Source organism: Astatotilapia calliptera, chromosome 15 (assembly GCF_900246225.1).
Source record: "Astatotilapia calliptera chromosome 15, fAstCal1.2, whole genome shotgun sequence".
Taxonomy (NCBI): Eukaryota; Metazoa; Chordata; class Actinopteri; order Cichliformes; family Cichlidae; genus Astatotilapia; species Astatotilapia calliptera.
In genome coordinates this window covers 24,316,305-24,331,213 of record NC_039316.1, presented here as the reverse complement: position 1 = coordinate 24,331,213, position 14,909 = coordinate 24,316,305, and the positions used below count along the sequence as shown (strand labels likewise).

The window sequence follows — 14,909 nt, the reverse complement described above, 5'->3', positions numbered from 1 at the left end:
CAAACAGTCAGACTCCCCTATGGCCTACGCGTCACTCTCTGCTTCTTCTTCTTCTGCAGCTGCTGCCGTTCCTGCAGGCCAACCTGACGGGCTTCAAAAAACTGGAGATCCTCAACTTCAGGAAGGGCAGCGTGGTCGTCAACAGCAAGATGAAGTTCACCAAGTCAGTGCCGTACAACATCACCGAGGCGGTCCACTGCATCCTGGAGGAGTTTTGCACCGCTGCCGCCAAGAAGCTGCACATCCAGATTGACACCCACTCTCTGGACATCGAACCAGGTGCGTGAAACGCTACCGGGTTTGCAGGTGTCCTGAGCTTTCTCTGCCCCAAACCGAACTGAATGTGAACTTCGGTCTGCTGCTCATGTACACCAGCCGGGCCTAAAATTGTGAGCAGTGACAGGTGAGGTGAATAACAGTGATTATTTCTTCACCTGTTAGCAGGTGGGAGCAAGTCAACATTTTGTTCTCAAAGTTGATTTGTTAGAAGCAGGTAAAATGAGCGAATGTAAGGATTGCCATCACAGTTTGACAAGGGCCGAGCTGTTCAGAGTGTCTCTACACCTGCAGCTCTCGTTGGGTGTTTCCGGTATGCAGGGGTCAGTATCTATCAAAGTGGTCCAAGGAACGAACAGTTGTCATGGGCGGCTGAGGCTCACTGATGCATGTGGGGAACGAAGCCCGGCCCGTGTGGCTACTTTAGCTCAAATTGCAAAAAACGTTTAAGCTGGTTCTGATAGAAAGCTGTCAGAATACACAGAACATCTGGCACTACAGACAGCGAGGGTTCCCACACTGACCCCATCCACCGTGTTCTGCTGGGAAACCTTGGGTCCTGCCAACACATGGACGTCACTTTGACATGTAACATCTACCTTAGCGGTGTTGCAGACCATGTACACCCTTTCATGGAAACAGTACTCCCTGATGGCTGTGTCTTTCATCAGGATAATGCGAGGTGCCACAAACCAGAAATAGTTCAGGAACAATTTGAGGTGTTGACTTGGCTTCCAGATTTCTCAGATCTCAGTCCAATCGAGCATCTGTGGGATATTCTGGACAAACAAGTCCCATCCATGGAGCCCCCACCTCGCAGCTTAGAGGACTTAAAGGATCTGTCGCTTACATCTGGGTGTAGATCCCACGGCACACCTTCAGGAGTAGAGTGGAGTGCATGCCTCAACGGGTCCGTAGCAGTTTATAAAATAGAGTAATATAACACAGGAAGACAGTTTGTTTTGGCTGATGTTAGCAGTGATTAAAGCAAGCTCTGGCTCAGTGCTGATTCTACTGTTGTTCAACTGAATATCTAAGAGTCCTTTTTGCATGCAATGGTGTTTTTATTCCTTAACATGAAAGATTAAAAAGCCAACATGCCGTTTCTTTTGTTAGCTGCAGTGCGGTGGTGTTTTATGATGTCAGGATTTCTTTTTATGTATGAGATATAAACAGGCATCTTAGAATAATTCACATTTGTTGTATCAGCAGCGCTCCTCTGCATGCAGTTCACACTCTAAAAGCTTTGTGATGTAATATTCTCCACAGATGAGTCTGAGGCAGGGAGCAGAGATCACAAACATTCAAACAGACTTGGTAATTAGGTCTATATGTCAAATCCAACGGCACACGGTGGGATCGTAGAGAACATTATAGGGCCCGAATAATGGTGATGAAGATGAGAAGTGAGCTGCTGAGAGGAGAAGTGCTGCTGCAACATCTTCTGTCTCGAGGCGAGCGTGTGTGTGTTTCAGCAAAATCCTGATTGGGAATCAGGTTTTTGCTGAAACACTTGTGTTTGTTGTGAACAAAGCTGCAGAAGCTGTGTGATTTTTATCACATCGGTATGGACCAACATCTCTGAGGAGTGTTCCCCAGCAAGGGATACCTAATAAAGTGGCTGGCAAGACTAGATTTTGAACTAAAAGAGGCTATAAAGCACTACATACACTGTAAAAACAAAGGTAAATGCAGGTTTATAAAACCTTAAATTCTCTTGTAGTTGATTTGAGGGTTACAAGCAATCTCCCAAAAACTGTGCAGCGATATGTTTGATAGATTCCTCAAACCTGCCAGTTACACAGTCTAAGAAAAGTAGTAAGAGGGACATTTTACATACACAGATTAAATATGGCTATTTATTCCAAGTCATGATGTAAAATCAGCTGTTTCTGTTCCAGCTGGCATACACTGATAAATATTAGAGATGGACCGATCCGATATTACGTATCGGTCCGATACTGACCTAAATTACTGGATCGGATATCGGAGAAAAATAAAAAATGTAATCCGATCCATTAAATATCACGAAAGCACCTCACAAAACTTGCAACACGCCGTAACTCACCTCAGAACGTTAGCACGTCGGAGCAGTATGCATCACGTGATAGAGCGGCTGTGGCATGCGGGACCTGTCGGTGGTCTGGATAGCATGTGGAGCTTCGCTAGCAACCCGGCATTTCATCTCCGACAAAGTTATCCCGAGAGAAGTAAAGCAAGTGTGTAAGTCCATCTCTGAATGTTTGTAAAGCATTCCTGCATTAAGCTTAACAAGCGACTGCCTCTTCTTGCTGCTACTTCAATCATGAAACTGCTTAACGATCAGCTGATCGGCTTTTCTGTCATGAGTCTGTCTCTCTTGTTTGTTTTTGGCCCACTTTGCACCAGAAAGAGGAAACCAGCGGCTGAACAACAGCAGCACGTTTAAGCTTGATCAGCTGTTGTTAGAATTTATTTAATATTACTTTCTACTCCAGGATCTTTTTCTACGTAGCTGACGCTGGTAACTGTGCAGGGGCGGATCTAGCAAAGTTTAGCCAGGGGGGCCGATAGGGCATTAACAGGGAAAAGGGGGCACAAAGACATACTTTTCTTTCTTATTCTCATTTAAAATGTCTAGCTTTTAATTATTTAATATTTATCTGAATCTTACACCCAAAGTTTTAATCTGATGTAAAATGTATAGAAGTCCATTATTGTATATAGTAACTGTTAAGTCTAATATACCCTAGTAAGCTATAGTACTTTTTCCTTTGGGAAGGTACCATCTGTGCAGTCTGCAATTTTGTTGAAGAAAGATGTTGAATCTATTTAATATTTCTTGAAAAATAATTGATTTCTGTGCATTTTTTTTCACACTGCATCAAATTAAGGTTGATTACGTCGATTAAGCATCATGAGGTGGAGCGTGAGGGGTGGTTCCCTATTTTTTATTTATTTATTTTTGTTGTTGCTGGGAGTTGGAACCCTATTAGTTAGGTTGCTTAATATTTATGCTAAGTACTCTTTAAAATACCAGAATAGGGAGGATGGTGTAGGTTTAAGTTTATTAGATTGATCAGTATTGCTGAACTATGAAATTTTTTTTTTTTTGCATACAGGTATAACAGAATAGCTTTAGTGTAGTTGTTGTTTTAAACTTGAGTATGAACTTATACAAAATGCAGCAAGATATTTAAAAAACAGTTTTGTTGATTAAAAAACACTATATCGGATTCATATCGGTATCGGCAGATATCCAAATTTATGATATCGGTATCGGACATAAAAAAGTGGTATCGTGCCATCTCTAATAAATATACAGTATAAATAAACAGGAACTCTCCAGGACACGAAGGCTGTAGACCCCCAGCAGAAGCCCTGATTCAAACACACATACTTGCTGATGTATGTTTGGATTACAGATACTGACCACGTGCTGTGGCTTCACAACATGATGTACTTCTCATCCGTGACACCCTGCACACATGCTAATTTCCCCGGAGTGAATCTGACGTTTAGTCTCGGAGGCCGGCTAAACCTTACATTTCAGTGCAGAGCAGGAGGAGAGGATCTCATTAAAATCAAACACTCCTGAGCACCTCCCGGAGAGAGGAGGGTGGTTAGAGGAAGGCGCGGGAAACTCCTCCTGAATACTAATGTGTGTCCACGTTTTTCTGCCTTCCTCTCCTTGCAGCTGATCAGGCCGATCCCTGCAAGTTCCAGGCCTGCGGTGAGTTTTCTCGCTGCGTGGTGAACGCCTGGACGAAGGAGGCGGAGTGTCAGTGCCAGTTGGGCTTCGTGTCAGTGGACGGTCTGCCCTGCCAGAGCCTGTGTGTCCTCCAGCCGAACTACTGCCAAGGAGGAGAGTGCCGCATAGTTCCCGGATACGGAGCCGTGTGCAGGTAAATGACGATGTATGCGGACTGTGTATCAGCAGGTCCACAGTTTGGTCTATAAAGTGTTACAAAGAACACAGAGCAGAAATCACAAAATTTATTATTTCTATAATTTTACAGTAAACGCAACCACATCATCAGCATATAATGGCAGTCTCAGTCTGTCCCTCCATATTACTTATTACACTGATATGCAGAACTCTAGAGACAAAGAGTTAACTCAAAAAGCACATGAGATGAGGGACTTTCAAAATAAGACAGGAAGTAACAGAACACAGGAACAAAAACAGCGTCCCAAACATTTTGTTGGGGGGTTGTTTAAAGAAAAAAGGAGTTAAACAAAACTGAAGGAAGCAAATAAATGAATGAAATCAAATAAAACATTAGGTTAAAGCTAATAATAGGTTTTAATACAAAAAAAGACTGCAAATAAAAACAACAAACTGAAAAAACAGGAAGAAACATTCACGGTGGACAGGACATCTCAGACTCAGCGAATGAAAACAGGACGAGTGTTAAATAGGATTTCAAACGGTCGATTGCTGAACTTTGTGCAGGTTGGCAGATTATTTGAGAGGCTGTGGAGTCGATTCATGGAGGGCAAATTTCATTGATAGCCAGTGCAGTGACCACTGCGTGATGTGTAGGAGCTGAATTGTGATTACTGAGTGGATTTGGACAAACTGAACATAAACGGGTCACCGCAGTTCAACTGAGAAGTCATTAAAGGGCCGTTAAAGTTAAAACCAGCTGCAGTTTTGTAAAAGCTGACCTTCACGACTGATTTGACTGTTAAAAATACGATTTTTACAACATTCAGCTGAACAACAGAACAGGAACACAGACCATGGGCAGCACGTGTTTCAGTTTTGGAGTGATGGTGAGGCAGAATTTAAATCTCAGGACCGGGGTTTGCAAACAGGTACAGCGGGAAAGTCAGCGTTCAGTCATTTCAAAGTCCCGGCTGCAGGAATGTGGGAACAATCATTTCAGAGTGATAATGTGTGACTGTCTTATCCTCACTCAGACTGAGCTGCCATTCTTTGAGCCGCTGGATTCAAACCGAGAGCCATAATTTTCATTACAGATGTATAATTTTTATCAGAGGGAGCTGGAGCCTGCCGGTGTATAATGTGATTTTCTGCTTTCTTTTTTTAAGTGGAATCGTTCTTTTTGTAAAGGGTCGTGATGCCTCGAGTTTAAGCTGTTCTCTGCAGCCTTCTTTAACTTTCTCTGTTAAAAGTAGAAAGTTATTCAGGTATTTTTTAACAACCTCAGCTTGGGGTTAACGCAGGGTAACCTTAAGCATGCAAAACAGAGGACTGAAGCCAAATTATACTCAATAAAATATGAGACAGGAATTAAACATACAATTAAACAGTGTTAGCAATCACCTCAATCGTAAACTGTGTCACTAAAATACACTGAACAAAAATATAAACGCAAGACTTTTGTTTTTGCTCCCATTCCCCATGGGATGGACGTAGAGACCTAAAATTCATTCCAGATACACAATATAACCATCCCTCCCAAACAGTGGTCACAAATCAGTCCAAATGTGTGGTAGTGGGCACATCTGCTATATTGAGATAATCCATCCCACCTCACAGGTGTGCCACATCAGGATGCTGATCTGACATCATGAGTAGTGCACAGGTGTACCTCAGACTGCCCACAACAAAAGGCCACCCTGGAATGTGCAGTTTTGTCTCACAGCAAAATGCCACAGATGCCACAAGCAATGAGGGAGCGTGCAATTGGCATGCTGACAGCAGGAATGTCAACCAGATCTGTCGCCCGTGCATTGAATGTTCATTTCTCAACCATAAGCCGTCTCCACAGGCGTTTCAGAGAATATGGCAGCACATCCAACCGGCCTCACAACCGCAGACCTCGTGTAACCACACCAGCCCAGGACCTCCACATCCAGCAGGTTCACCTCCAAGATCGTCTGAGACCAGCCACCCAGACAGCTGCTGGAACAATTGGTTTGCACAACCAAACAATTTCTGCACAAACTGTCAGAAACCGTCTCAGGGACGCTCAACTGCATGCCCGTCGTCCTCATCGGGGTCTTGACCTGACTCCAGCTCGTCGCCGTAACAGACTTGTGTGGGCAAATGCTCACATTCGATGGCGTCTGGCACGTTGGAGAGGTGTGCGCTTCACGGATGAATCATGGTTCACATTGTTCAGGGCAGATGGCAGCTGAGAATGTCCCAGTTCTTGCATGGCCAGCATACTCACCGGACATGTCACCCATTGAGCATGTTCGGGATGTGCTTGACCGGCGTATACGACAGCGTGTACCAGTTCCCACGAATATCCAACAACCTCGCACAGCCATTGAAGTGGAGTGGACCAACATTCCACAGGCCACAATTGACAATCTGATAGACTCCATGCGACGATGTGTTGCACTGCATGAGGCAAATGGTGGTCACACCAGATACTGACCGGTTCTGGGTCCTCAGACCCCCAATAGCGCAAAAAAATGCACATTCCAGGGTGGCCTTTTGTTGTGGGCAGTCTGAGGTACACCTGTGCACTACTCATGATGTCAGATCAGCATCCTGATGTGGCACACCTGTGAGGTGGGATGGATTATCTCAATATAGCAGACGTGCCCACTACCACACATTTGGACTGATTTGTGACCACTGTTTGGGAGGGATGGTTATATTGTGTATCTGGAATGAATTTTAGGTCTCTACGTCCATCCCATGGGGAATGGGAGCAAAAACAAAAGTCTTGCGTTTATATTTTTGTTCAGTGTAGAATAAATATGAAATCTGATTAGTAAACATCCATTGTTTAACCACTTATAGCCTGTCACAGCTGTCACAGGGAGAAGGGTAAGGTGAGGCGTCTGTGGAGAGAAAGTGAACACTTTCATCTTTTAAAGTGAAAAAGTCCACATGTGGAGGCTGGAGGGGACACAGAGTCATACTCATACACAGATTTTCATGCTTCATTTGGATTTTTTTATAACGCATGAAGCTTTTAATTGCCAATAAGTTACTCGGTTAGGTTGGTATGCATGCAAACTCCTCCCACAAAGGCCTCAGCGGGCCAGCGGATTCAAATCCAGAACCTTTTTGCTGTTAGGCAACTGTGCCACCCAAATATACCAACCAGGGGCGATCGTGGCTCAAGAGTTGGGCGTTCGCCTTGTAATCGGAAGGTTGCCGGTTCGAGCCCCGGCTTGGACAGTCTCGGTCGTTGTGTCCTTGGGCAAGACACTTCACCCGTTGCCTACTGGTGGTGGTCAGAGGGCCCGGTGGCGCCAGTGTCCGGCAGCCTCGCCTCTGTCAGTGCGCCCCAGGGTGGCTGTGGCTACAATGTAGCTTGCCATCACCAGTGTGTGAATGTGTGCGTGAATGGGTGGATGACTGGATATGTAAAGCGCTTTGGGGTCCTTAGGGACTAGAAAAGCGCTATATAAATACAGGCCATTTACCATTTAACCAAAAAAATCCTTATCTGTCTATCTGATTCAGACTGTCCCAGGAGCCCACTGAGCTCCTGATCCAATCTGGGATCAGGAACTCAGGAACCAATCCAATCTTCTCTAGCAAGAAGCGATAAGGAGAGCGCGGCGGTCCGTGTCCATCTCCTGCAGAACCATTCCCTATTTGGGGGTTTGTGTTGCCGTGCCTCTCCAGATCACCCGTTGTCACTTTGATTTGCACTAAAACACCTGAAATGGATCAAGAAGATAAACTCTGGAGGCTGACACAGACTGAAGCCATGATATAACTACCAGCCACTCACGTGACTGCAGGAAAGTGAGCGTATAGAGACATCTATGGTGAGAGAAGAAGGGTGGAGCCTCTTTTTCTTCTTCTGTCGCTTTGTGGTGTAACAGCTACTTTGCTTTCACTCTTCTGTCCAGTTCATCCCAAACCAGCTCAATGGGGTTAAAGCCTGGAGACTGTGGCCACTTCGTGTTTTTAAGCTTACTATCTTGTTCTTTTTTCCTGAGGTAATTCTGCCATAGCTTGGACTTGGGTCATTATCTTGCTGTAGGATGAATCCTTGACCAACTACGTGCATACCAGAGGCTATTGCATAGTGCTGCAGAATGCTGTGGGAGCCGTTTTGCTTCATGGCGCCTCTCACTCTGTACAAGTCACCCACCCTGGATCCAGCAAAACAGCCCCAGACCATCACACTTCCTCCTCCATGTTTGCCAGTTAATGCCACACACTGTGAAACCATCCTTTCACCTACTCAACGGCGCACAAAGATCCTGCGTTACAAACTGAACATTTCAAATTTTGATTCCGCCTTCCAGTCTTCAGTCGTCCAATGGCAGCGTTTCATGACCCAGCCAAGCCTCTTTGTAATATTCTGACGTCTTAGCGATGGCTTTCTTGCTGCAACTCGTCCTGTAAAACCTGCAGCAAGAAGTCTCCTCTTCACAGTTGAAACTGAGACTTGCTACGACCACTATTAAGCTGTGCTTGAAGCTGTTATCCTGTTAGCCGCCTATCATGCAAGCTGTTAACTCCCAGAAACGTGTCCCATGATTCAGCTGTGGCTTTGGGTCTGCCAGACCTTATCCTGTCAGTTTGCCCCGGTTTCTGAGTGCCTTTTGATAGTGAAGAAAACTACTGTCACCTTAACTTTCTTTGCAATTTCTCTGTAGGAAATACAAAGTGCTACGTACATTTCATTGAAACTTGTGGTGCATGGTTGAACTTAGTACATCTGAAGCGTAACCGCCAGCTGTTAGCTGCTGTGATGAGTTTTAAATCGTGGCAGGATGATGTCGGCTGTCCACAGACGCCTTTGAAGAATAGTTCCTTTCCTTAAGCACTTAAAAGCTTCATTAATATCGTGTTTCATTAACTGTCAGCTCACATGCAGATTTTTTATTACATTATGAACGTTTAACTAAATTAAAAGTTATCCTCGGGTCTGTTAATAAACTGCACTGCAGGGAGCGGCGACGGTTTTAAATCTGAGACATTTAGAGACAGACAGGGTGAGATAATGGCTGGAAAGACTTTTTTCTCAACTCTTATGGAAACTTTGAAGGAAATCTGACGACGCTCTGCTTGGTTTTTTTAATTGTATTTAATCCAATAACACCAAACATCTGTCTGCTGAAACAAACAGACTCAGTAACAGCAGCTGCTCTCTGCGCTTTTATCAATATTTGTTCAGGACTAATTTTACTGCTGTTTAATCCACGTTTGGTGTGTGTGTGTGTGTGTGTGTGTGTGTGTGTGTGTGTGTGTGTGTGTGTGTGTGTGTGTGTGTATAAAGATGATTTTCTGAGTTTTGGTAAGTTTGGCAGTCTTCGAGATGTAACGTAGTGCCGTAATCATCCTAAAGATTAACTGTGTCTGATGCTTTGGTTTATAGCAAAATGTTGCTTAGAACTGAGATCGTGATTTTTGGTAACGCCTGCTCCTTATTTCTGGTTTTGAAAACTGTCAGAGAAAAAAAGAAAAATCTTTGCACATGTGGTTCATCAAACAGATGGATATGAGATGGACAAACAGATCCAACGCTGCAAAGAAAATTGATTTAATGTTTTGGTTTCTTTTTGTGGGTTTTGTCACTTTGTGACTGAGGGATTGATCGTGCGATTGATATTTTTCAGTTTCTTGTCACTTTAATGGTCAAATGATGGAAAAATTGCCCCAAATAGCTTTAATGTGCCTCTGAATTCAGACTGACCATGCTTGTATGAAGTAATATCTTTGTGCACAGCCTTTAGCGGTCTTCTGCTCTGCTGTGGTGTTTATCCTCCTTCTCTCTGTCTGATCCGTCCCTCCATCATCCAGCCCCTCACCACTGTAAATCAATGCTAAGTTGATTTTTAACGGAGAGAAAGCGTTTTTTCTTTTATTAACCACCTGCAGAGAGTCGCTGCCGCTCAACTGCCAGAAAAATCTAATTTCAGCACCGTTATATGCCAGCACCTCGCCTCCTGACACACAGCACCTCAGAGATTCTCACGCTCAAACGTCGATTTTCCATCAGCTCAACCTTTGCACAGATAGTTTTGGGTCTGCATTGTTTCACCTGTCAGACAGCACAAACTTCATTTTCTGGATCTGCAGTGGTGAGACATTAGAGAAACCACAAAAGCGTAAAACACGTATTAAAACGCCATCGTTACAGCTTCTGTGTCCACAGATTAACAGGCAGGAGATCCACAGCTCTGAGCTTCTAGACTGAGGACTTCGTTTATTGTTCGTTGGAGAAAAACACAAGAAAACTAAGAAGTGTGGTGTATTAGGGGCTAATCCTTTGTGATCTCCTTTGAATTCATCTTGTTAAGCGTTGTTGTAAAATCCTGACCTACACGAAACCCAGTTGTTAAAAACTTAAGCAGGAAAATAAGGGACAGCACAGCAGCTAATTTGAGTATCATAATTGGAGGTTCAGACTAAAAACGGAAGTTTCTTGTTCCTCAAAATACCAAATAAACAAATAAATAAGTAAATACAGTGCTTTTGGAGGATATGGTTAACAGCTCTCTTGCTTCCACCTTGACCAGCTCAAGACTTTTGCACAGAACTCAAAACAAGTGACAACATATTTCCACATTCTTTTGATCTTTTTTTATTTCTGCATTTACTCTTCGACCTTCCTGACCACGTCGTGATCACCAAACTTGGGGTGGGTTAAGATTAGCAGCCCAAAAGAGCAGCTCCAAAACAAATTCCCGTTTTCTTTACGATTCCATCAGAAACAGCAACAGCGTGCGGACAGCTGCACCAACGGTACTCATAGCGACGGCCCACATACCTCTGCAGGAGAGGAGGGCTATGTTTACCAAGTAACTGAATATGAATAATGAAAAGTTTCATCAATCAGAAGAAAAAGAGCATTTTTGGGGGCACAGGAATTTATATTTGGATGGTGCTTGGAAACTATTTTGATTTCCTTTATTATCTCGGGGGATTTCTTGTCTCTTTGTAGGCAGCGGACAGCAGAGAGATTAGAGGAAATGTGAGGAGGAGGAGGAGAGATGGTTTCCAGGGACACACAAATACACGGTCAGCATCTTAGCCCAGTGATCCACAACCAGGGGTATTTGTTCTGTAACTGCCAACGGCTTCTAGGAAAGAGTGAAGCAGCAGTACTAATTGGATAAATGTGATATTTCTGCATTTTATAAATAAGTAAACACAGTTCAGGCTTGAATGCTCGTGCCCACAAATGACAGGTGAAGTGCAGAAAGATGTGCACCTGAAGCAAAGTCTGACATCTGATTTTCTTACATTTAGTCGATGACCCGAATGTCTTCATTTGCATTCGGAGCCGAGGACACGGACGTGATTTTTCCCTGAACCGGAGCTGCGGTTTGTGGTTTTGTTTAACATGAATATTTGATTGGCCCGATTGGCCCGAGCAGCAGAAAGAAACCGCTGCCGGTTTCCTCCCGAAACGCTCTTCCGTCTTGGGGGATTGAGGGGGTGGCGGTCGACTTAGATTTGCCACGTTTCATTAACACTGAACCCTGTTAGGTCTAATCCAGCGTCCAGACCGGCCGAGAGAGGACAAAGAAACCAAAAACAGCCGTAAACACCGAACACCACCTGGCAGGTTAGTACCGCGGCGCTGCACATTCCTTTTAATCTCATTTGGCTGCCTGACAGCACAGAGAGCTGGCAGCAGTGAAATCATTTTGTGTAAGTTAAACGCTTTCTAATGAAAAGACTCCCCGAAAAGGCACACAGGGAACGACTCCGAGGAGTCCCATTTCTTTTTCCTACAAAGCTGTGCAGGTTTTCTTTGGCACCTTGCTCTCCATGTGGCCCTGATACTCCAGGTCACGTTTCTTTAATCCTGCTCGCTGGCTGGCTCAGACTTGTTTTAGTTGGGTGTTTGCCCGGGTGAGTGCAGGTGTAACAGACTGGTTTTAGTGTCTAGGCGTACAACCATGTGTGGTTTTCTAATATGCGGTTTAAAGGGTGAAGCTGGGGAAGGTGGAGGTTTTAGTTCCACGCAGGGTGAATCTTCAGTTGATATTTCAAAAAAAATTTTCCTCAGTAATGTGTTTTTATCTGCTGCAAACTCGCACTGGGTGACTTTACCTACCAACCTGGCACAAATAAATGCTAATGTAGTGTTTTAAAGCAGATATTGTGAAGTTATTTGAATTGCACAGTTTAAAAAAGAGTGACTTTGGAGCACTAAAAATAAGACAGTTTGTGTTGCAGAGCATCAGCCTGTGTGTAATTTCTGTAGTTAAATTGGATAATTGTGCACAGAGGCCCAAACCGTTTTTTTGTAGCAGGCTCTAAATGCATTTATTTCTGCTCTAACGTGAAACATTTTAACATCAAAGTCTATGGGGACCGACTCCTATCTGGAGCGAGCCTTAAATGGACATTAGAGGAAGTAATGGAGCAAAGGAGAGCTGTCGCTTCATAGTAAGAAAGATCTCACTTTAAATCCTGCCTTTCTTTGTGGTTCCTGCGTTGGTGGGTTCTCTACAGAAGACCAGCTGAGTTGATGAAGGGCTTATGAAAACAGATCCTAATACTGGTTCATGCATTAAAAAAAATAGGTTTTTGCTAAATAAAAAGGTTATTGATTGATTTGTCTCTCCAGCTTAGCTTTGAGATTTGCGGCTAATAGACTTAAATTAGTTTATGTTAGCTAACTAGTGACAGAACCGATAACTCAGAGGAAAATGAGGGACTAAACCTAAACTCAGTCCAAGGGGATCACCTTTGAGTTGCTCCTGGCTGTAACAATGAGTTTTATGTTAACAAACCAAAGATATTCTTTACACTTTCACTCTCTCTGTCTTTAGCAGTAAAGGAGTCATCATTGTTTGGACTGGTTCTTATATAGCGCTTTTCTACTCTGTCCGAGCACTCAAAGCGCTTTATACAGCTAATTCATTCACCCAATCACAGCCATTCACACAAGCACTTCTAAGCTTAAGTGCTAAGTATCTAACATTCATACACATTCACACTCCGATGGATGCATCGGAGAGCAACATGGGGTTAGTATCTTGCCCAAGGATATTTGGCATGCAGACTGGAGCAGCCTGGGATCGAACCACAGACCTTCTGGTTAGTGGCTGATCCGCTCTGCGAACTGAGCTACAGCCAGCTGCACTAAAAATCCACCTGTTAGCTGTAATGTTCAGGTTTGTAAAGCATTTTATAGATGAATGAATGAATGAATGAATGAGAACAATGTTGAAGTTCATGAAAATTACACATTCAGAGCCTTTGAGTCTTATTCAGTTATCGGTCCATTAAATGGCTCTGAGCGGAACCTACCAACAAACCAACCCGGTGACATTCTGTACTTAAAAATTAAAAACTATAACTTTAAAAAAGGGTGGAGTGCCCACTCTGGGTCAGGGACAAGACCCTGCCCCAAGTGGAGGAGTTTAAGTATCTCGGGGTCTTGTTCACAAGTGATGGGAGAAGGGAGCCGGAGATCGACAGACGGATTGGTGCAGCGGCTGCAGCGATGCGGATGCTGTACCGGTCTGTTGTGGTGAAGAGAGAGCTGAGCGTAAAAGTGAAGCTCTCGATTTACTGATCGATCTACGCCCCTACCCTCATGTATTTACATGTATTTACATTTCCTGAGCAGGGCTTCAAAGTGTAAATCCACATAGTGTTTCGTGTACACTTCAAGATGCTGCAACAAATCATTTTGTTTCTTTCAGAACTGTGATTTTTTTTTTTTTTTTAATTGAAATATTTTCCATTTCTGTTGTCCATCAAATTACTTAAGCTAATGTTTCAGTGGTTAGAGATGACAGAAGACGGAGATGAAGTCTGCAGCCTCTCGCAGCCATTTTCAACTGGTGTTAAAATGGAAACTCAAACAGTCAGTCCATCAGTCTACATTGAATTGGATAAATTTGGCAATTATGTGCAATCTGTTTGCAACAATAGGGTAAATCAGTAAAAACTGCTAATCTGATGCTGCTTAAATGCAGAGAAATTCACATTAACGGTTTACCTTCAGAGTCCTGCCAGAACCAGATTTGAAATAGAAATCCAGAAATAGTGACGTTGTTGCTGCCAAACTGCAATTTAACAGCAACATGAGACAAGCGCTCTTTGATATTGGAACCAGAACAAAATGAAGAAAGATCATAAAGAAACTCAGTGTAATTAGCTCTTTAGTTTAAGATGAGAGTACCTCTGTGCAACCTCAGAAACAGCTCGCACGTACACACTGTGTACAAACCATTATCCTGCAATATGATGCTACTGTGCAACTGCAAGACCAGTGTATATTCAGGTTTTGCTGTCCACTAACTAGACCACTATTCACGTGACTTTAACAAAGGTCCAGTCACACAGGCCTAGAGACCAGTGAACCCTGGTCACTGCTGGTCGCTAATGTATTATTCCCTGACTGGTTGGCAAATAGTTGCTGGCAGTTGCTAGGTGAAATTGGTTGCTAAGATACGGTGCTGAATCAGAAACTACCTTGTGATTGGTTTGGTCACTCGCAGATTACCACAGTTGTCCACAGTTTCCATGAAATACGCTGACTTCTGCAAACACTCACCAAGTTGCAAAGACAGAAATATTTCCTGTGTTTTAGACCAAATGCACATAAGATAGTAAAGCTGTGCAAGACATTATTATGCCACGCTGGTTTATTGATGGATTGTATTTATTTATGTATTTTATATATTTTCTCTTTTACTGCAAGAGGGCTCTAATGCAAACGAATAATGTTAAGTAGTAAACTGTGAAAACTGGAAATGGGGAACATTGGCCTTCAAAATAAAAGTTGTGC

At 43.5% G+C, this 14,909-nt stretch overlaps 1 protein-coding gene across 3 annotated transcripts in view; it reads left to right on the top strand.

Moving 5' to 3' along the window:
* LOC113037600 (interphotoreceptor matrix proteoglycan 2-like) overlaps positions 1 to 14,909 on the top strand; it is a 99,382-nt gene that overhangs the window by 78,815 nt on the left and 5,658 nt on the right. For all 3 annotated transcript variants that reach the window (XM_026194847.1, XM_026194845.1, XM_026194848.1), the window contains 2 exons: positions 60 to 279; positions 3,953 to 4,160. In XM_026194847.1, coding sequence (XP_026050632.1) covers positions 60 to 279; positions 3,953 to 4,160 — 428 coding nt within the window. The remainder of the gene's footprint in view (positions 1 to 59; positions 280 to 3,952; positions 4,161 to 14,909) is intronic.